The sequence below is a fragment of the Pelodiscus sinensis genome, chromosome 18, assembly GCF_049634645.1.
Source record: "Pelodiscus sinensis isolate JC-2024 chromosome 18, ASM4963464v1, whole genome shotgun sequence".
Taxonomy (NCBI): Eukaryota; Metazoa; Chordata; order Testudines; family Trionychidae; genus Pelodiscus; species Pelodiscus sinensis.
This window is the reverse complement of record NC_134728.1, coordinates 12,531,709-12,555,568: the sequence shown is the minus strand read 5'-3', so window position 1 is coordinate 12,555,568 and position 23,860 is coordinate 12,531,709. Positions and strand designations below refer to the sequence as shown.

The 23,860-nt window shown below is 42.2% G+C and overlaps 1 protein-coding gene across 4 annotated transcripts in view; it reads left to right on the top strand.

Annotated features, from left to right (window-relative positions):
* The window catches only part of GNAS (GNAS complex locus), a 270,305-nt gene that overhangs the window by 167,209 nt on the left and 79,236 nt on the right, over positions 1-23,860 (top strand). For 2 of the 4 annotated variants that reach the window (XM_075901129.1, XM_075901131.1), the window contains exons 3-5: positions 7,726-7,780; positions 7,876-7,995; positions 15,701-15,799. In XM_075901129.1, the coding sequence (XP_075757244.1) occupies positions 7,726-7,780; positions 7,876-7,995; positions 15,701-15,799 (274 nt within the window). The remainder of the gene's footprint in view (positions 1-7,725; positions 7,781-7,875; positions 7,996-15,700; positions 15,800-23,860) is intronic. The other 2 variants (XM_075901130.1, XM_075901132.1) reach the window with 1 other exon arrangement.

Genomic DNA, 23,860 nt, shown 5'->3' with positions numbered 1-23,860 from the left:
TTTCCTAATATCCAATCTGGACCTCTCCCACCACAACTTGAGACCATTGCTCCTTGTTCTGCCATCTGTCACTACTGAGAACAGCCTCTCTCCATCCTCTTTGGAACCTCCCTTCAGGAAGTTGAAGGCTGCTATCAAGTCCCCCCTCACTCTTCGCTTCTGCAGACTAAACAGACCCAAGTCCCTCAGCCTCTCCTCGTAGGTCATATGCTCCAGACCCCTAATCATTTTGGTTGCCCTCCGCTGGACCCTCTCCAATGCGTCCGCATCCTTTTTGTAGTGGGGGGCCCAGAACTGGACACAGTACTCCAGATGTGGCCTCACCAAAGCCGAATAAAGGGGGATAATGACATCTCTGGATCTGCTGGCAATGCTCCTCTTAATGCATCCTAATATGCCATTAGCCTTCTTGGCTACAAGGGCACACTGTTGACTCATATCTAGCTTCTCATCCACTGTAACCCCCAGGTCCTTTTCTGCAGAACTACTACTTAACTGGTTGGTCCCCAGCCTGTAACTATGCTTGGGATTCTTCCGTCCCAAGTGCAGGACTCTACACTTGTCTTTGTTGAATCTCATGAGATTTCTAGTGGCCCAATCCTCCAATTTGTCTAAGTCACTCTGGACCCTATCTCTGCCCTTAAGCGTATCTACCTCTCCCCCTAGCTTAGTGTCATCTGCAAACTTGCTGAGGGTGCAATCTATCCCCTCATCCAGGTCATTAATAAAGATATTGAACAAAACCGGTCCTAGAACAGAACCTTGGGGCACTCCACTAGAAACCGACCGCCATCCTGACATCGAACCGTTGATCACTACCCGCTGGGCCCGGCCTTCTAGCCATCTTTCTATCCATCTTACCGTCCATTTATCCAATCCGCATTCCCTTAACTTGCTGGCAAGAATATCGTGGGAGACCGTATCAAAAGCCTTGCTAAAGTCAAGGTACACAACATCCACTGACTTTCCCATGTCCACTGAGCCAGTTACCTCATCATAGAAGCCAATCAGATTGGTCAAGCACGACTTGCCCTTTGTGAATCCATGCTGACTATTCCTGATCACTTTCCTCTCATTCAAGTGTCTCAAAATGGATTCCTTTAGGATCCCTTCCATGATTTTTCCAGGAACCGAGGTAAGACTGACCGGCCTATAGTTCCCTGGATCGTCCTTCTTCCCTTTTTTGAAGATGGGCACTACATTTGCCCTTTTCCAATCATCCGGGATTTCGCCCGATCTCCACGACTTTTCAAAGATAATGGCCAAAGGCTCCTCAATGACATTTGCCAACTCCTTCAGTACCCTTGGGTGCATTAAGTCTGGACCCATGGATTTGTGTACGTTTAGTTTTTCTAAATAGTTCCTAACCTGTTCTTTACCCACCAAAGGCTGTCCATCTTCTTCCCATCTTGCGTCGCTTAGCACAGAAGTCCAGGAGCCGACCTTGTCCGTGAATACAGAGGCAAAGAAAGCATTGAGTACTTCAGCTTTCCCTACATCCTCTGTCACTAGGTTACCTCCTTCATCCATTAGGGACTGCACACCCTCTCTAATCACCTTCTTTTTGTTGACATGCCTGTAGAAACCTTTCTTGTTATCCTTCACATCCTTAGCCAGTCGCAACTCCATTTGCGCTTTCGCCTTCCTGATAACCCCCCGGCATTCTCGAACTATACATTTAAGCTCCTCCCTAGTCATTTGTCCAAGTTTCCACTTTCTGTAAGCTTCCTTTTTGTGCTTAAGTACACCAAGGATTTCCCCTGTAAGCCAATCCGGTCTCCTACCAGGTTTGCCTCTCTTGCTACGTGTCGGGATGGTTTCTTTCTGTGCCTTCAATAAGGCTTCTTTAAAATACTGCCAGCTGTCCTGGACTCCTTTCCCCTTCATGTTAACATCCCAGGGGATTCTTTCCATCAGATCTCTGAGGGAGTCAAAATCTGCTTTTTTGAAGTCCAAGGTGTGTATTTTACTACTCTCTTTCCTTCCTTTGGTCAGGATCCTGAAATCTACCATCTCATGATCACTGCTTCCCAGGTTGTCACCCACCTCTACGTCCCCTATTAGTTCCTCCCTGTTTGTGAGGAGAAGGTCAAGCTGTGCACGGCCCCTGGTCGGATCCTTCAGCACTTGTACCAAGAAGTTATCCCCAACATTCTCCAAAAACTTCCTGGATTGCCTGTGTACTGCTGTATTGGTTTCCCAACAGATGTCAGGGTAAAGTCCCCCATGAGAACCAGGGCCTGCGATCTGGAAGCTTCGCTCAGTTGTTCGAAGAAAGCCTCATCTACCTCATCCACCTGGTTCGGTGGCCTGTAGCAGACACCAACCACAACATCACTGCTGTTTGCTCCTTTAAACCTGACCCATAGACTTTCAACAAGTTTTTCTCCCTCTTTATACTGGAGTTCAGAGCAATCATAGTGCTCTCTTACATATAGTGCAACTCCTCCTCCTTTTCTCCCCTGCCTATTCTTCCTGAACAATCTATACCCTTCCATGACAGCGCTCCAGTCATGCGAGTCATCCCACCAAGTCTCTGTTATCCCAATTAAATCATATTTCTTGGCCTGGGCCAGGGCCTCCAGCTCTTCCTGCTTGTTGCCCAGGCTTCTCGCATTAGTGTACAAACACTTCAGGTAACCAGTTGATTGCACTATCTTCTCCATTCGAAACTGGGGTCCTCCTTTCTCGCTCCTTGCTCTATGCATTTCTTCCCGGTATCTGACTTTCCCACTCCCCTCAGGGTTTTGGTCACCGTCCCCCGACGAACCTAGTTTAAAGCCCTCCTCACTAGGTTCGCAAGCCTGCCCGCGAAGATGCTCCTTCCTCTCTTGGTTAGGTGGATCCCATCTCTTCCTAACAATCCTTCCGCCCGGAACAGAGTCCCATGGTCGAAGAAACCAAAGCCCTCTCTGCGACACCACCTGCGCAACCACGCATTTACGTCCTCAATTCGACGATCCCTGCCCAGTCCTTTCCCTTCAACAGGGAGGATGGACGAGAACACCACTTGCGCTCCAAAGTCTTGGATCCTTCTTCCCAGTGCTACATAATCCGCAGCAACCCGCTCAAGGTCATTCTTGGCCGTATCATTCGTTCCTACATGGAGAAGCAGGAAGGGGTAGCGATCCGAAGGTTTGATCAGCTTGCTAAGCCTCTCAGTGACATCCCGAATGCGAGCTCCCGGTAAGCAGCACACCTCTCGAGATTCCAGGTCCGGACGGCAGAGGGATGACACAAGGGCCGGGGGGAGGCCATCAAGTGCTGGCTGCACTTCAAGAATGGCTTAAGCAGTTCCCATTGGCCAGTTTTTAGCCAATGGGAGCTGCGAGTTTGTGCTGGGAGTACAAGCAGCATGCAAAGCTCATCCCTCCTCTGCCCAGCATATGGTGTGAAGAGAACCAATGGGCCTTGTAGCCGACCACTTTGAGCAGCATGTGAGAGCACAGAATCCAGGGACCCTGCTTGAGGCTCCCACTGCAGACTGTGGAATAGTGAGAGTGGGCTGGATTCAGCCCACGGCCCACATTTTGTTCACACCTGGTTTATACGGAGCTCTTCTTCAGATCAATATAAAATATTGTCCTTGCTCACCTTGTTTTCAAACAAATATTAAAACCTGGTAGATTTTTGTATTTCTGTTTTAATGCTGTACCAAAACAATGCAAAATAATTAAATATGTCCTTTCTTTCTTTGTTTCCAGTACTGCATAATACTGACTGTGTCTAACTTGGGTAGATAAATAGTTCCATTGACGTCAGTAGAACTGCATATATTTGCAGGTTCAGGGCTTCTTTATATAAAGGGAACAAAATCAAACCAAAGTCAATGAAGGTCTCTCAGGGTATGTCTACACTAGCCCCCTAGTTTGATCTAGGGAGGCTAATGAGGGTGACCGAAATTGAAAATGAAGTGCGGGATTTAAATATCCCGCACTTCATTAGCATGTTCCCGGGCAGTCGCCATTTTAGAAATTGACTAGCCCGAAGTAACTGCTGCATCTACACGCGGCAGTGAAACAGGATTCGGAATTAAAGCCCTAAATCGAATTAGTTGTTAAACCTCATTCCAGGACATTCATTGTTAAGTTTGAATCAGTTTCCGTTTGCTTCCCGCCTTGCGTCTTCTCTCATCCCTAGCGATTTTGTTGCATTGTTTTAATTCTGTAAAAGCACTAACCTTTAAAAGAGGGAAGCCATAGTGTTTAATGGCATTGTTGCATTAACCATATGTATGTGTGTTTTATCTCTCTTTCTGGGGAACAGACAATGAAAGGAGAGCAATGAAAAGGAGAACAGGGAAATCTGGCCTCTGTTTATCTCTCTCTGCCCCACCCCCCATCCTTTTCTCGTTTACTGATTTTTCTTAGTTCAGTGCTTTTGGCCTCTACTGATTCATTACCTTGTTCCCATAAGCTTTGCCAAATCCCTGAAGCAAAAACTGGTAGTCATCAAATACAGTAAATGTGGAATCACATGGTCTGTAGGTAGACTAAGAATACAATCACAGCTGAGACGACACATCTTTTTTACGCCAGAATTCCACTACCCTGCCTATCTGCACCAAAGTACATTGTTGCCGCAGTGCAAGATGCCTTAATCCTGCTGTGTTCTTTCAGTCCATAAGTGCAATGCTTGCACTTACAATTGATCCTCGTGGCTGTAGAAAAATTACCTCCAGACCTGCAACAAGTCACAAAATGCAACGTGGCAAGCAGCTAGTGCACTTGTATGTGTTTTCTTGGACTTTGTCTTCTTCCCCCACAGGCTTTTATTCATGTTTTATTCCACCCATCCCCAGCCAACTATGTCTGCTTGTATTATTGTTGAAGCAGTATTTTTTTCCTTCAGCTCTTCTTCTGCATTCCTGGTTGCTGATTATACTTCCAGTTTCGTTATGTTGGCGACTTGTGAATAATTGTAGCAATACAAATACAGTCAGCAGCCCTTAAATAGAACAATGCACCATTAGGTCAACAAAATATAAATAATGATCCACACAGTGAAAGTATTCTGTAATAAATAACTTCATGTAGCCTTTAAAGTGTTACTTTATATACCAGCAGTTCTCAAACTTCAATGCACCGTGACCCCCTTCTGACAACAAAAATGACTACATGACCCTGGGAGGGGGGACCGAAGCACAAGCCCACCCAAGCCCTACTGTCCCGAGGAGGGGGCCAAAAGCTGCCCAACGACTTCTGCACCGGGACAGAAGGCATGTAACCGTAGTGCCCCCACCCCAGGACTGAAGCTCTTGGGTTTTGGCCCTGGGTAGCAGAGTTCAGGCTTCAGCCCTGGGTCCCAGCATGCGGAACCCCAGTCTTGGAGACCCCATTAAAATGAGTTTGCAACCACTTTGGGATCCCACTCCCGACCCACAGTTTGAGAACCCCTGTTTCATGTTGTTTAGTTTGAGAGATTTCACTAGATGTGATAATGAGTGAGTGATGTGAATTGATTTACATCAGATTTGATATAAAGTCATTATTTTTCATAAATAGTATATATCAACTCTTGTACAGTGTTTCTCACCTGTACTGTTGTAAAAATTGTTACACATTTTTTAAAAGTCTAAAGATTGATAGTAAATTTACTGCATTAAGATTCATGGTTATATCAAGTATTTAATATATTGATTATACATGTTACTTGATGTAATATGAAAATAATGTTTGTGGTCTTATTTGCATATGATATACATTACATGACACGCCTAATGGATTTATCTTGAGAGTAGTTTTGCTAGAGACAGTGGCTCCATATTGGACATAATATAACTAGTTGCAAGCCCGTCTAATTCAATGAAGTTGCGCTGTGGACACTGTAGTTTTATTTGGTCTAGGGACATGTCCTTTGATCTTCAGTGCAGCTAATTCCAAATATAAGTATTGGCTGATAGAATATTCCAAGTATTGCATCATTTTGTATCCTAATCTGTTGTCTTGCTGTTTGCAGTGTTGTGGTAGCCATGTTGATCTGAGTTTGAGGGATTCAAGGTGGATGAAGTAGTATCTTTTATTGGGCCAACTTCTGTTGGTGGAAGGGACAAGCATGTGAGCTTCAGGGGAAGCTTGTCTCTTCCATCAACAGAAGCTGTCCAAATAAAATAATTAACTCACCCATCTTGTCCCCTGTTATATTGGTAATTCCTAGTAGTGCATTATCCCTCCTATCCCCAGTATACTTTGCATATTCATGTGGTTAAATTGTATATCTCCTGAGCTCTCTGTTCCAGATTTTTTTTTCCCCTTAAATCTTTGTGTTTACTAGGTCTCCTTTGTTTTTTCTTGGTTGTCTCTACTTTTGGAATCCTGTTACTTTATCTCCTCATTTCCGCTGGTCTGTAAATAGCCTCCAGGTTTTTCAGTTCTTTTCACTCAAACGAATCCAAACCTGCTTGATCTAGAATGTCTGCTGTAGCACTCAGATGAATTTCTCTCCATCTAAATCTACATTTAAAACTGCAGCACTTTAAAGTGAAAGTGTGGCCACGGCACCAGCCAGCCGTGACGTGGAGGGGGAATGAGCCCCCCAATGACACAGGCAGGAACGACGAGGGGCCAACCAGCAGCCAGTGAGTGGGCTAGTGGGGAGGCCTGTCACCTACAGCTGTGGCCTGCTTCTCCCTCTTCTCCCCACTCCAGTATTCACTGGCAGTGACGGAGAAAGTGGGGCAATGTGGCCCCAGCTCCTTCTGCTCCACTGGCTGTGTCCCCCTGTGGAGGGGGTGGGAGAGCTCCTGCACTCACCAGTGGAGCAGAGTGAGCTGGGGCTGCGTTGCTCCACTTCCACTGCTGGTGAGTGCAGGGATCAGGGGGGAGACCTCTGCTACCAGTGCCAGTTCCTCGACCCACTAGTGCTCTGGCCTGCATCAGTTGGGGGCAAAAGCGGAGCAAGGGCTGGGAAGAGGCAGGGACTGCAGTGGAGTGGAATTGGCGCATCCTTTCCTCAGGCTGCAGGGGGGAGGCACCAGCTTTGGACAAGAGATCTCCTAGTGCTCTATGTAAATCATCTAAACAAGAAGCGTTAGCTCCTAGCACTGGGAGCCTATTTACAATGGCACTTCACAGTGCTGTGATTTGCTGCGCTCAGGATGTGGTTTGTTTGTTTTTCCACAACCCTGAGTCAGAAAGTTGCAGCACAGTAAAGAAAGGGGCAGTGTAGACATGGCCTAAAACTAAAATGTTAATAAGTTCATATGGATTCATTATTATTAAACACGTGTATTAAATAAAAATGTGTTTTCCTGAACAGGTAAGATAGTTTGTGATCTAACTACAGGGCTACGTCTACACTGGCATGATTTTCCGGAAATGCTTAAAACGGAATACTATTCCGTTTTCTGCTTTTCCGGAAAAGCTGTCTACACTGGCCCTTTTCCGGAAAAGCTTTTCCGGAAAAAGGACTTATGCCCGAGCGGGAGCAGCGTACGGTTTCCGGAATAGCGGCTGAATTTGTACAGTAGAGCATCGTTGCTTTTCCGGAAATTCAAGGGCCAGTGTAGACAGCTCGCAGCTTATTCCGGAAAAGCGGCTGATTTTCCGGAATAAGTGGCCCAGTGTAGACGCACCCCAGATGTATTCAGTGACTGAATGGGAGGAAGCAGGCATCTTACTCATTATAGGTTTTGTTTTAATGAAGTACTTTTTCATTTGCATTCCACTTTAGAAACCTCTGTTTTTATGATGCATATGTTTAATTGCTATGTTTTCTTGGTTGCAGGGAGAAAAAAATGAAAATTCAGGATATTAAAAACAATATTAAAGAAGCTATAGAGGTAAGTCTGCAAACGACTGTTTCTAGCTGCTAAAAGCTGTTTTTTAATCACTATTTCATAACAAATGTGGGATTTTTTCCTCCCTTTCTTTGCAGACAATAGTGACAGCAATGGGCAACTTGGCACCTCCAGTCGAGCTAGCCAATCCAGAGAACCAGTTTCGAATCGAATACATCTTAAACTTAGCTAACCAGATAGACTTTGATTTCCCACCAGTAAGTAAAGTTTCTCTTCAGTTGTTATAATCATTTTTTTTGAGTAGATGATTATTTTCACCTTATTCATAGTAGATGTTGACAAGAATATAATGCAATTTAATTACATTTCTTTACTGGGTAACTAGGAACTGCCATATTGGGTGAGACCAAGGGTCCGTGAAGATCAGTAAATTTTGTCTAACAAAAGCCAGTATCTGATGCTGAGGGAAAGGTGCAAGAATACCCCCTTCCTTGCAGCAGACAAATAAGTAAAGTATAATTTTTTCCACTATGAAGATCTTCTATCTAATCTCTGATAGTTTAAGCACTGAAACATGAGGTCTTATACCCCCTTCTACAATTTTTAGATAGCATTAGCTATTCCTGTTATCCTTATAAATGACATGTCGCTGTTGGTTTCTTTTGTGTTGCTTGTCTCAAGTAAATATATACAGTGTAGCAGTGTTTCCCAAACTATGGGGAAAAAATACTGGGCCTCAGCGTGACTGTTGGGAGGGGAGCAGGGTGGGCCAGGCTGGGAGGAGGTGTGGGTGTGGGGGGGGGGAACGGGCGGGGGTGCGGGCGCAGGCAAATCAGCTGGCAGGAAGCAGGACTGACCTGGGTACATGCAGACCCAGGCAGAGTGAGTCCAGCCCCGGGGATTCCATTTGCCCCCCCCCCCCCCCCCCCCCGTACCCTCCCTCGAGTAGTTGTGAACTGCCTGGCTGGTAGACACACTCATGCAACATGAGTACATCTACCAGCCAGGCAGTTCACAGCTACAGACTGATACACCTAATAATAATAAAACTTACCTAATTAGAAAATACCGGACACTTCATGTGTCCAGTATTTTCTCAATTTGTTTCCCAGACAGAACCCTCAAATACCGGACTGTCCGGTACAAAACTGGACACCTGGCAACCCTACCCCTCCTTGCACCCTCCCTCCTAGCCAGATACCCTACCCCCAATCTGCTCCTGCCTCCTGGAGTGCCCATGTGGCGCCGGGTCCCGCAAGCACTGGCCCAGGCTGGGCGGAGGATGCAGCCGGGTGAAACACTGAAAATTTATTTATTTTGAATTCTTTTTTATATGCATTTATATGCGTTTTATATATTTTTGGGCTGCAAAAAACAGTACTGAAAAAAACGGGTTCCAACTAAAGTAAAAAGTTTGGGAAACACTGGTTAGCCAGCTTTCTATCCATCTTACAGTCCATTTATCCAATCCATATTCCCTTAACTTGCTGGCAAGAATATTGTGGATGACGGTATTAAAAGCTTTGCAAAAGCTGGCACTGGGGGCTTTGGGAGGACCAGAAACAACTTATTTGAATATTCATCATTTGCTTTGTGAATATGCAAATGAATGTTACCGGTCCTCCAAAAGCTCGTGAATGGATTTACTTGTCCCCCGTCAAAAAGTTGAGAACCTCTGCAGTAGGGTAACATGAGTAAAATATGCAGGACCAGATTGTGGGTTGTCCTGCCTGGGATTCTAGGAGCCCTCTCCTCTTCCTTCTGTTCCTCTTATATAGCCAGCCACAATCTAAGGCCATTGTTCTTAACTAGGGGTACACATACATGTGGGGGGGGGGGATTACTCAGATTACTTCCAGGGATACATCAACTCATTTAGAGCAAATGACAAAAGGTATAATTAGTTAATTAGTTTTTGATGCTATATCTGCTGCTTCTGACTTGCTAATGCTGTCACTTGATCTTGGACACATTCAAAAGCACAATAAAAATGCAAGGTGCTACTTCTAGTTGCTTGGAAAACCACTGAAAAGGCAGTTTTGTTAATTATTGCATAGCATGTGATACTTAGCAGTAGTGTTGTGCCAGCAACTCCAGTGGCAAGATTCAAAAGACTTCATGGGTGCCAAAGGACTGAAGTATGTATTATTATACTGTAGCAAAGCCCTATATTTTGCTTCCAGTAGTGCCCAGCACCAAATACTTGATTAGAAAGGTGCAAGAATCACTGAAGATAGTTTGGCAAGATTTTGACCAGTGTTCCCTCTGAACTGCGCGTGGCAGCACAGCTTCATAGGTGATTAATCAGCCCCACCCAGTCAGTTAGCTCTGTGCGCAGAGTCCTGAGCCTCTGACTGTGCAGGGCAGCTTAGAGGGAACACTGATTTTGACCCATCTATGATTTAAAAAATTACTTAAACCAGCTGGCCTACAAATCCAGTGATGGAGACATTTTATAGCTTCTATTGTTGCCAATAACTGTCCTGCATTATCAGCCTATACAAGGAATGTCCTCATATAACTTGTCTAACAAACATCTCACAAATGACCAGTGCTCCAAGAGTGAGATTGGTACTGTGATCTCACAGTTCAGAGACCCTGCAGAGGTCAACAAAATTAGAAAGATGAGAGAAAGTCTTGTTTGCCCCAAAATCAATATAATAAGAATAGTACAGATTGGACCTTCCTGGTCTGGCATCATTGGGACCTGAACAGCCCTTAAGGAGGGAGTTCGCCAGACCAGAGGAGGTCAGGGCTCAGGCTGTGCCGGGGCTCCCCATCTGGTTGCTGAACTGGCCATGGCCCCGCGCCACTGGCGGAGCTCCACCCAGGGCTGCAGTTTCTGATTGGTGGGGTTCCCTGCTCATGACTGCCAGGGCTCTGTGCCCATGGCTGAAAGCAGCTCTGCACCACCAGCCACAGGGCTCCTGACCCCCGGATGGCAGAGCTCCACTCCCGGCCACAGGGGCCCTCTGCTTTCGTACGGCGGTGGCTCCATACCCCCGGCAGCCGGTGTCCCTTATCTCCGGCTAGGAAGGTTCCATCCCGGCTGCCGGGGCTCCACGGCTCCAAACAGCAGCAGCTTCAGGACTGGTCCGGCTCACCTCCAGGCTGGCTTTCTGCCCCCAAACCACTGCCTCTGCTGGCTGCCTGCTTGCAGACCGTCTGAGTTCTCAGCCACTGCAACCTCTGTGAATGTAAGAACTGGGTCAAACCAAAGGGCAGTCTAGCTCAGTATCCTGTCTTCTGACAGTGGACAGTGCCAGATGCCCCAGAGGGAGTGAACAGAACAGGGAATCATCATGTGATCCCTCTCCTGTCATTTATTTCCAGCCTGTGAAAAACAGAGGCTTGGGACACCATTCCTACCCATCCTGGCTAATAGCTATTGATGGATCTAACCTCCATGAATTTATCTAATTCTTTCTTGATCCCTAAGTCCTGATCTTTACAGCCTCCTCTGGCAAGGAGTTCCAGTGGTTGACTCTGCGCTGTGTGAAGAAAAACTTCCTTTTGTTTGTTTTAAACCTCCTACCTATTAATTTCATTTGGTGCACCCCAGTTCTAATATTATGGCAAGGGTGGGGAACCTCAGGCCCATGGGCTGGATGTAGCCTGTGGCTTGCCTAGATCCAGGCCCCTGTGAGGCTCAGAGCCCCCTTGTATTTGGGAGCCTGTGCTGGCACACCTTCCCTCCCCTGCTGCTCCATCACGGTGCTGGAGCACACAATCTACTAGTTTCTCTCTCTCACTCACACTCAGGTGTGAGAGAAGAATATGGGGTGTGTCTTTCTCCTTTTTAGTTGGGCACCACATCAGTGAGGGGTTTTTGTATGTGGCACCTGACTGATTTTTCTGTAGGTCGGTGACCCCTGAAGAAAGGTTCCCCACCCCTGTGTTATGGGAACAAGTAAATAACTTCCTTATTCACTTTTTACACTAGTCATGATTTTATAGACCTCTAACATATCCCGCCTTAGTCTCCTCTTTTCTAAGCTGAAAAGTCCCATTTTTTTAAATCTTTCTTCGTATGGGACCCGTTCCAAACCCTTAATCATTTTTATTGCTCTTTTCTGAACCTTTTCCAATGCCAATATATCTTTTTTGAGATGTGGTGACCACATCTATATGCAGTATTCAAGATGTGAGCGTACCATGGTTTTATATAGAGGCTTGAATAGTTTAGTATCATCTGCAGGTTTTGCCACTTCACTGTTTACCCCTTTTTCCAGATCATTTATAAATAGGTTGAATAGGATTGGCCCTAGTACAGACCCTTGTGGGACACCACTAGTTACCTCTCTCCATTCTGAAAACTAATTTGTTTATTCCTACCCTTTGTTTCTTGTCTTTTAACCACTTATCAGTCCATCAGGGAACCTTCCCTCTTATCCCATGACAACTTACTTTACTTAAGAGCCTTTGGTGAGAGACCTTGTCAAAGGCTTTCTGGAAATCTAAGTACATTATATCCACTGGACGCTTCCCCCCCTCCCCCCCGTTTGCATGTTTGTTGACCCACTCAAAGAACTCCGGTAGATTAGTGAGGCATGATTTCCTTTTAGAAAAACCATGTTGACTTTTCCCTAACAATAATTTTCCCAAACTATAGTGTCAACTAATTTGGCCAGTACTGACATTAGACTTATCTGTCTGTAATTGCCAGGATCACCTCTAGAGCCCTTTTTAAATATTGGTGTTACATTAGCTATCTTCAAGTCATTAGGTACAGAAGTTGATTTAAAGAATAAATTACAATCCACAGTTAATAGTTGCGCAATTTCACATTTGAGTTCTGTCAGAACTCTAGGGTGACTGCCATCTGGTCCCAGTGACTTGTTACTGTTAAGTTTATTAATTTGTTTTAAAACATCCTCTAATGACATCTCAAACTGGGCCAATTCCTCACATTTGTCACCTAAAAAGAATGGTTCATGTTTGGGAAACTCCCTAGCATCCTCAGCTGTGAAGATTGAAACAAAGAATTCATTTAGTTTCTCCACAATGACCTTATGGTCGTTGAGTGCTCCTTTAGCATCTTGGTTGTCCAGTGGCTCCACTAGTTGTTTAGCAGGCTTCCTGCTTCTGATGCACTTAAAACATTTTGCTCTTACTTTTTTAGTTTTTTGCTAGCTGTTCTTCAAACAATTTTTTGGCGTATCTTATATTTTTACACTTAATTTGACCGAGTTTATGCATCTTTCTATGTTCCTCACTAGGATTTAACTTCCACTTGATAAATAATGCCTTTTTATCTCTCACTGCTTCTATAACTTGGTTGTTAAGCCACAGTGGCACTTATTTGGTTCTCTTACTGTGTTTTTTAATTTGGGGTATGCATTTAAGTTGGGCCTCTATTATGGTGTCTTTGAAAAGTTTCCATGCAACTTGCAGGGATTTTACTTTTGTCACTATCCTGGTCACTGTATCTTTTAATTTCTGTGTAACTAACCTCCTTATTTTTGTGTAGATTCCCTTTCTGAAATTAAATGCCACAGTGTTGGGCTGCTGAGGTGGTTTTTTTCCCACCACAGGGAATCAGCTGCTCCAAGAAGCAGTCATTTAAGGTATCAAGAAATTTTATCTCAGCATCGCATTCAGAGGGTTGAGACGCTCTATTCCAGCAATATCTGTGGTCCTGCCGGACCAGAGAGTGCTGGGCAACAGCGTTCAACCTGTAGTAGTAATTAGCATAAACAATCAATCTCTGTAAAGTAGTGGAGCCATATGGGATTTTAATTTAAAATTACCTCATATTATTAGTATATCTGCATGTTTTATAGTTAAATTAAAAATCTTTTGCTTTCGTGAGACAAAGAATTACATATTTTGAGTGCAATAAATAGAAGTACTTCAGAGAGCTAAAATATCACCTCCACTCACATCATTTGCTCTTTCTTTGGCTTGCTTCCTGCAGCTGTCACCAAAAGCAACATTTTGTGGTGCTTTAGGTTGAGACATATAATAATGTGATAGATTCCTGTGATTCTCTGTGATCAGCCTCTGATTTTAAATCTGACTCTGCTCTTTTGGCTTGTTCCACGCCTCAGATTTTTCTTCCACTTAATGATATTTATGACTTTTTTCCTGAAGCAAGATAAAGTTTTTTATAGTCTGGGACCAGCAGGTAATTGAAAAAACTGACAATGAATATGCACATGTGATACACATGCATGTGCTCTTTTCGAAAAAGAGCATCTAGACTACACCCAGTACTTTCAAAAAAGCAAGCCACTTTTTCGAAAGAGAGCACCCAGGCAGTCTGGATGCTCTCTTTTGAAAAAGCACAGCTTGCATTACATAGCACCTTTTTTCAAAAGAGCACTTTCAAAAAACAGACGTTCTTCCTTGTAAAACGAGGTTTTCCGCAGTTGAAAATACTGCTGCGTTCTTTCAGTTTACTTTCGAAAGAACGCAGCAGCAGTCTAGACGCAGGGGAAGTTTTTTTTGAAAAAAGGCCACTTTTTTCGAAAAAACCTTGTAGTCTAGACACACCCTAACAGTCCATTCTCCAGCTTCCAAAAACTTTTTTGTGAGAGTAGCTCTGATGCTGCATGAATAGAAAGATTGTCATCCACTATGTTCCTAATATACTACTTGTCCGTTTAGCCATCTCTTAATTTGCTCTTTCTCTTGTTTTGGTAGTAAGTGAAGTAAGGCAGGGAATCTGTCCCAGTCCACAGATATAGCATTACCAGATAAGAGCCTTTGTGTGTATACTTTGAAGGCAGAAGGCAACACATCAGTTGAGGGATACAAATCACCAGATGAGGGTGATTACAAATGCTTTTTTGAGCAAAGAATTTCTATTTTTAAGTACCAATCCTGCAAAGATATGCATGTGCACTTTATGATCTGTAAGTAGTCCAATTGGCATATGTAAACTTAAGCATGTTGTATATAAGTGTTTGAAAGACTGAGGTTTTAAACTTCATTTCCATTAACCATCAACTTGGACAAATGTTATTAGGAAGTTCTGTCCCCAGTGATTATATGAACTGTAGTCTCTGTTGAGCTGATTAGAGTATTAGCTGTATTCCACTGGCACCTGAAAAATTTAACCTGTGTATTAATTATGGGAATTAAATTAAAGACTGAGGATGTCCCGAGAGGATAACTCTCCAGTGACAGCAATTGAAATAAATGGTTTGTGGATGTCTCAGTAGGAATAATGCAAATTTGATGTGCTGTAGAGGATTTAAATGCACCAGATTGCACAACTCCCCTCTCAGTATCTTAAAAACCCCAAAAAGCCCACAATTTTCTATAGTGGAGAAAGAAGCTTAAGCCTTCTGGTTTGCAAGGTGAGCAGTACAGCTAAGTAGTTCCTGCTTATATGATAAATGTCATCATTCACTAAAATAATTTTCAACTGTTTTAAGAGGTTGTAAGATGCCAGTCTATGTCTACACTCGCGGCTTCTTGCGCAAGTATGGCGGTTCTTGCGCAAGAATCTACAGAGCATCTACACTGCCCGCCCACTCTTGCGCAAGGAAATTTATAGTACGGAGTGGTAAGAGAGGGCTTCTTGCACAAGAGCTACACTCTTTTTTTTTTTTTTTTTTTTTTTTTTAACAGATGTAAGCCCTCTTGCGCAGGAGCTCTTGCGCAAGAGGGCAGTGTGGACGCTCGGCAGGAATTTCTTGCGCAAGAAAGTCCCTAGGGCTAAAATGGCGTCCACACTGCCATGGGAGTTCTTGCACAAAAGCACAGCGCGCACATGGTAGTGTGGACATTTTCTTGTGCAAGACTTCTTGCACAAGAATCCTTGCGCAAGATGTTCTGGCACAAGAAGCCGTGAGTGTAGACATAGCCTGTGTGTGTGCTGCAGTTAGGGTTGCCAGATGATTTCAACACAAATACCAGATGCACTTGACATTACATCACAATCTACATTACATCTTATTTAGAAAGCACCAGATATTTATATTTTCTCATTTATATTTTCTCAATTTGTTTCAGAAACAGAAAGCTCAAATACTGGACTGTCCGGTTCAAAAGCAGACACCTGGCAACTCTAGCTGCAGTAATCACCACTTGCCTGGTCCTTCAGGACAGGAGGCTGGTGATGTGGGTGTGCAAGAGTCAGAGTGGGGAGGTGAAAGAGTGAGGGTTGGAGATGAGGCAGGGCTCAGAGTGGGGGGTCCCATCTGGTGGGGCTTTCTTTCCCCCCAAGCCCTACAGCAGCAGAGGCCTTTCATCCTCCCCCCAACCTCTGTGTCCATCAGGGCTCCCTTCTCTCTAGGGCTAAGGGCCAGTGGGGAGGGATTTGGGGCAGTGAAGCTACCCGATTTGGTGGCAGGCAAGATGGCAGAGTCCCAGTCCTGCTGGCCATTCTCTTGGTGATGCAGTGTTCTCACCGCAGGACAGCTCTCCCCTGTGGTCTTGCTGCCCCCCGTGGCCACTCTCGGTATCGCCTCTCTCTTCTCTGTGCCCCCTCCCTTTCCATGTTATGGAAAACAGTCCCATTCCCGGCACTTCTCTTTTTCTTGGCACAACCAACCCCTGACCTAGCTTTAAGTTAGGATAAGAGGAAGCTGCATACAAAATTAGGTGGCCCTAACTCTTACTGTTTAGGAAAAGTTCTTGAGCAAGTGGAGTCGCAGACAGATGCACATATCTCTAAAATACATAGATAGATAATGTAAATTACTGTAAACTTAATAAAAATGAAATCTGTAATTAAAGAGGAAAAATAAGATTCTAAAAGCAAATTATTCATTTAACTTTACTACCTGCTTATGCCTACATGTTTGAATTCACTTCAGACACAGAAGAGACACACTAAGGGAACTGATACTTTATTTTAACCTGAGAAAGCTACAGTATCAGTCTTTCTGGGGTGAGGGAAGGGAGAACGTAGACAGTGCCAATATGTTTTCTTCTCTATTCTTTCCCCCAATTTGTCCATTTTTGCACATCACTTTGCCTTCAGACGCACTCAGTGACTAGAGATATCAAAATACTATACCTGCTCTGACTGTTTTAACAATTTTTTTTATGGCTAGTCTTTCTTATATTAGACATTCATGATGAGCAATTTGGGATTATTTTTAACAGTAGTGATGATACTTAGTTGTATTTAAATGCAGTAATAGATACTCTTGTAATCTGAGGGCCTACCACCTTTCTTTCCCATTTGCTCATTTGGAGCTCATGTTCCAGCTGTTATCCAGGCACTCTGCTCTCTGTGTGGTGTTTGAACTGGCCTTTTCTGTGAGGAAATGCAGAAACTGCAAAGTAAACAGATAGAGAAACATATTAGAGAGAACACTTGTGGTGTTACATCTCTAAAATATAGAGGAGCTGCCCTTTGAGGACTGTAAATATTTGGTGCCAGATAAAGCAAGGTGCCAAGTATCCTCTCATTCGAAATCATCACACATGATCATCTTCTAAGTACTCATTTGCAGGTGGTCTGGGAAACGCTTGTTTTCTAAGTCAAGGTGTCAAAGATAAACAGAATTTAATACCCACATTACTTTTTGGCTTTTGTGTCATTTGATTTTTTTTTTCAGTCTCAAAAAAGACTAGTAGGGGAAGGGATTTTATTGAGGGCTATAATATCAATAATGGTATGGAGAAAGTGAACAAAGAATTATTTACCCTTAACACAAGAACCAGGGGTCGTCCAAAGAAATTAATAGGCAGCAGGAAAGTACTTCACATAAAGCACAGTCAACCTGTGGAACTACTGCCAGGAGATGTTGTGAAGGTCAAAACTATAAAGTTCAAAAAAGAATTAGATAAGTTTATATAGGTCCATAATGCCTATTTGTAAAGATGGTCAGGATTGCAACCCTATACTCTGGATGTTCTTGCCCCCTGACGACCAGAAGCTGGGAGTGGATGACAGGGTACAGATCACTCACTGGTTGTCTATTCTGTTCATTCTCTTTGAAGCACCTGGCATTGGCCACTGTTTGAAAATCAGATACTGGGCTAGATGGACCATTGGTCTGATCCAATATGGGAGTTCTTATGTATTTAACATAGGTGTTTCCCTCATTTTGTAGATGTGGAAACAGATATGAGATGTTAAGTGGCTTATCTGAAACCATATATGTCATTGTCACTAATAGAAGAATTGTGTTAGAATTCAAGTTTCTTTAGACCATGCAGTCTGGCTACAGCAGAAAAATGAATAAAAAATGTAAAATTATGTTCATTAATGTATTGACCTATAAAAGAGATGTCTTACACGTAATATCATAGGAACATCCGAGATTCTGAGTTGGGAATAAATTTGATATACTGCAGTGCATTATTAAACATGACTTAAGATTAAGATTGTGTCATGCTTTTGGTCCTAAAAGTCATGGACAGGTTATGGGCAGTAAACAGAAATTCATGGATGTCCATGACCTGCACTGACTTTTACTAAAAACAGTTGTGGCAGAATGGAACTGAGCCTGAGCTCTGCTGCAGAAGGGAAAGGTAGGGACCAGCACCAACCATGTGTGGCAGGTTGGAGTTCTTGAGCCACCCTGCCATCCTTGGAAGTTAAGAGCTTCAGGGGGAAGTCTCAACACCATAGGGCTGAAGCAGAAAACATCTCAAAGGTCACAGACTCTGTGACTTCCATGACTGAATCTTAGCCTTAAACATAACCTTAAATTGAGAGGACAATGTGTTTGCTCATGTGACTTAGTTAAAAATTCAGCACATTTGGTAATGGACAACTAGATTTCCTGAAAACAAGTGCTTGGTTTTTGTATTAGAATTTACAGGCAAGTGATCTGGCCAACTGACAGTAAGAAGTTAAAGTACTTAATTTGCAGTAACATCCCTATTTTTGTACTCCTTGCTTCCTGTTTCAGTGTATTTTGTATTCCAGTGACAGGAGGGTAGGAGACTCTCTTGAAGCTGTGAACCTGCACAGAACCTTCTCTGTTTTACTGCCACTTATCCAGAGAGCCTCAATGAGTTTTGAATAGCACTGTATTCAGTGTCTTATCTTTTGGCATATTTTCAGCAGTTTCTGAAATTTAAATGTACAAATATTTAAATTTAAAAAGAGGACTGGCTGAGTTAGGGGATTGATAAAAGAACACGGAATGTGTCAAATCTCGGTTACCAGGCTGAACCCAGTCTAGGTAAGAAATGACCACAAGTTGCCATTACTATCTGATGGACTGCTCTGTGGCCTATGAGAAGCTTCAATCTCATTGTAATGAACCGCTATCATAACTGGCACATATTTTTGGGCATCTCAAGCAAAACCAAAAGATCAAATGGACATAGAGACTCAAAAGTCTTATTATAAGGTATTATTGCTTCCAGACAAAATTTGAGGGAAACCAAGCACTTAGGTATGTTGTACCACCTCTGTGGGTGAACAAAGGATTTCACCTTTCAGGGATTATAAACTTTGCAGTTTATGAACACTAGAAAGGTTTTTAGAGAGAGAAATCCAAAGTAAAAACTATTTTGTAAATAGCTGTTCCAAAATAATTCCTAAATGATTAGAAGTTTCTAGCCATTTATAGCTAGCTATAAGGGTTTCCCTTAGCTACTTATGAATCTGTTGTAATTTGAACTTCCCATAGTAGCACCTGCCTGCAAACGTCCAGAGATTTAAAACCCTGTGTCTTGGAAGAGCCACAGTAAGAATCATTTTATCAGTGTTCAGAAGTTCACAACAATTTTGAACTATTCTAGATAAAGTCTGCTGTACATGTTTTAAACTAAACCCGAACAAAAAATCTGAAAGTTGAAATATACTTTGTTCTTATGGCATATGTACTTTAATTTATTCTTTATGGTAATGTAATGGGTGTATTTAGTGTAGACTTATACTGAAGGGCTATGCTAAAGCTGTTTACCAGTTTTTTAACATGTTCCCCAAATGTATTATATAAGTATATTAGATATGGAATATGTTCTCAAAGCTGTGTTATCTTGCCTACTGATTAAAGATGAAGAGCTGTTTATCTATTAACCATGTCCATTGTACTTCATAGTGTTTTAGAAAGCGTTCTGTTGTATATTTTGTAAAGCTAATGAAGGCTTATGTAGTAATATGAGATGTCAGGCAACTCTGAGAAAAATGTGGGAGGTAGAAACAACTTTTTTTGATTGTGTTTGCAGCTTGGAAGAATTCTAATTTGTGAACTTTTTTCCTTTTTTATTAAATAGCAGACCATTTTACATAGATTTCTAAATTGCTTAGAATGGATATTTGATTACTACACATTTTATATGTGTGTAAAAGAATAAAAAGTAAAGACAACCCTGAAGACAGTGTCATTGTCTTTCACTGGATTTTCTTTAGGTAAATAGAAAAGTACATAATTGAAACCAGGGTGAAACCAAATGATGATTATTTTTTTTTACAAGGAAAATAAATTTACACAAGTGCTTTATTAATTGAAGTGCAATAGGTCAAGGAAGTTGAAGAGGTTAATTGTAGTACAGCTGATGATAAACAGAAGTGATAGGAAACCCTAGAATTTGGGGTGGGTTTTTTCTTTCTGTGGACACATCATAAAAATACTGAATAATCGAAGTAGTTGTTAGTTTTGTGCCCTGAGTCTTTTACAAAATTCATGACTTGGTCATTAGAAAAAGTGAAGAATGAGGAGAAATTTGGTTTTTGTTGGGATGTGAGGAAGCAATGCATGGGATAAATGTTCACCACTGAGACTACTTTGCAAATGTAGCAAATAGAAATGTTTGATTTGTGGCTTGAGTGAAAAACCTATTAAGTGAGAGATCTTGCTGTGTTTTAGGACTGCTTTTACTTTACTACTCATCTCACACTTTGTACTGCTATCTCTCAGCCAACTGAATTGTCCCAAGATTAGTTCATATTATTCTCTCATTTATGGCTCTGGGGGCAAGTTAGTATCTCTCAGCCAACTGAATTGTCCCAAGATTAGTTCATATTATTCTCTCATTTTCCATTTAATCAGAATAGTAAATTCTGCGTAGGGGACAACATGGTGTTTTAAAACTGAGAGAACATCACAACTGTATTTGAGGTTGGGGAGTATGTGTATCGTAAGTGAAAATGGAAGCTACAATGAGACATGAAAAAGGCCTGGGAAAAATTCAGTGACCGTTTTAGATAATCTTGACTACCTCTCTAATCAGCTTAATTTCAGTGTGGTGTTGAACCAGAAAGATGGTATAGATAATATGTTTTCTTTGTCCCCAGTTTGTAAAGTTGCAATGGGGCCTCCTCTCTTCCTCCCTCTCCCACCCCCCCCCCCCCCACACACATACACAAACCCTACCTGTGAGCTTGGTGAGTCAGATACACCCTTAAAGAGATCAGGAAAGACAGGGGAAGTCAGGATTCCATGGTTACTAGAAATGGGGTACTTGCTTTCTGGAATAAGAAGTAGCTGCAGAAGCACTTCTGATCCAGCAAAGTATATTTAAAAGAAGGGATTGCTGTCTGGCCGTGCAGACCTTTTGGTCCCAGGTGATTTTTCAGTATAGTAACTTTAAAGAGTGGGAGATCTGAAATAGCTGCACTTATTGTGGCTGAATATTCCTATTTTGATTCCTTACTGAAGGAGGTCAGCCAAAAAGGGTGGCTGGAGTTTTATGCTACTAGAAAATGTACAATTTTGTTGGAATCAGGACAAAATGCATGTTTCTAGCTAAAGCTTGTGGGGAGCAAGGGGGAAACCCACTCTTCTAGATGGAACGAAAAATTGTTGAGACTGCTGTGAGTTTAAACTTGTATGCTAATTTTTCCTGTAATTCTAAATTTAAAACGTTGAGCGTGTTTGGTGGTTTTGTTTTTTTTTTTAAGATTTTTCAGAATACCTGAAGGTGGAGGTGGGTATTAGGAAGGCTATTACTGGACTACATTGTTTCGTATCGATGTTGATAGAAGGAGTGTTGGCACAAAAAATGTAGTCGTGGATATAGTTTTGGTATATCCTTCATACGTTTTATTCTTTATATGATGCTTTAATGTAAAGCACCTTGTACCATGTCAGCATCTGGTGCAGCGTCACCCATGAGTCCCTGTCCCCAGAGGAAGAGGTGCAAGGAGAGTCTCTACATTTATTTATTGACAAGTAAAATTTCCAGAATTTTAAAATGATGTGTTCAGAAACTGGTGGTGGGGGAGGGCTCCATCACAATTTTTGCTTCTTTGGCACAGAATTCCCTCTGAAGTAATAGTCCTTGTGGTTGTGTGCCCACAGAAGTCTTTTCTGACTGCTCACTTAGACTATGTCTAGACTATGCTGAAGTTTCAAAAGATGCATATCTTCTTCCAATCTCACTTTGGAAAGCAGAGCTTTTGAAAGTGAAAGTAGTCGGGACGTGGGGTTTTTTGGCAACCCCCCTCCTTTTTCGAAGAGCCATTCTTCCTCAAAAAATGAGGTTTACGTGGCTTTTTGAAAAAGGGGGAAGGGTTGCCGAAAAAACCACGTCCTGACTACTTTCACTTTCGAAAGCTCCACTTTCCAAAGTGAGATCGGAAGAAGATATGCAAATTCCCGTGGAATTTCCATATCCTCTTTCGAAACTTCAGCATAGTGTAGACGAGCCCTTAGAGTTTTGTAAAGAGCCTATAATTGAAGCAGTAACATTGTTATGCTGTTTTGCAGCAAATGAAATCTTAGGTACAGGAAGAAGTGTTCTTTGTAACTTCTCCGAGTTTTGGATGAAATTATTGCAACAAATTTGTAATACTCCAGTAATAGTGTGAGTTGACTATTCCCCTTGTTACCTGGGGAAGATGGTAGTATACATTCACTTGCATTCACCTCTTTAAAAATATTGCGTTCTCTCTTCTTGCCATTTCGCTACTAAATGTAGTGTTCACAATCACGCTTCAGGAGTCACATTAAAGAGCCACTTGTGGCACATGAGCGTCAGTCTGAATATCACTGCGATAAAGCATCACTCTTGCTTGCTATTTCTAAGTTTGTACTTAACGATCAACCAGATGTGTATTAACTAGAAACAAAAGTCATTTAAACTCGCTTGACATGATTTCCATTAACTAGATATTAAAAATTCTGAATCCACTTTTAAATTCTATACCAGAACAGTAAGGGGTAATAGTGTTTAGGGAATCTACAAAGAGAGGAAATTTAAGAAAATGTAAACATTATGTGTACACTATCATCTCTTATGATTTGAAATTAGTGTCTCTGAACCATCTACACAGGAAAATTGTTAACAAATATAATTCAGATTTCTAATTTCTTTACAAAAAACCACAGATATGGTGTAACAGATTTTCTTATCTGGCAAAATATGCTTGCCAATGCTGAGATTTCTTACATTTGACATACATGTATAATTCCTAGTAATATTTATTGTATATGTGTGTGGAAAGGAAAATTAATGATTCTGTGTGGAAAGTGTTGTAAATTGTTGCCCTCTTAATTCTATGACGTTTTGAAGTCCTGCTTACTCAAGGGATCTGCAAAATAAAATGTGGGTTAGTCTCCCTAATTCAGCATCCCCCCCCCAGTGCGAGACCAACATTACAGCAGTAAATTTTGCTTTTCCCCATTACATGTTTCTATTAAAGAAGAATTATACATAATTTCCTAGCCAAACAGTCTAACTTAATCCTGATTTTTTTTAAAGTGATTTATTTAGGGCACAGCAGGAAAAAATACAAAACAATTAGATGTGCTTATTATTAGATCTGCATGATGCATGATTATTAGATCTGCACAGTATACGATAGCCATAAAAAAGCTTAATGCAGAATTTTTATTGATATCTTAGTTCCAAAGGTAGTGTCTAGGTTACCAGGTTCAATACTGTGGTTGACTGTCATTTGCCTGTCTTCTTCCGTATCTGTACAGCGGAGTGAGAAACCTGTTCACCTCTAAATTGAAATGGCATTGCCACACAGTTCTAATTCTCTATGGTTTTGATGGTGGCGATCGGGAAAACATATTCAATAGTAGGTATCCAATGAGAAAAACTGTTACATGTGGTGTCTGTGTATAACAGGGAGCATAGTGTAGCCATTAAAGAACAGGACTTGTGTGCAGCTCTGATTTCTATTCCCGGTTCAGCCACGGACTTGTGTGACCTTGGCCAAATCACTATCTATTATATTTTTCTCATTTTGTAAAATAGGTGCTTGAGTCATTCTCGGGGGTCTGTTCTGAGGCTTAAATCATAGTGTTT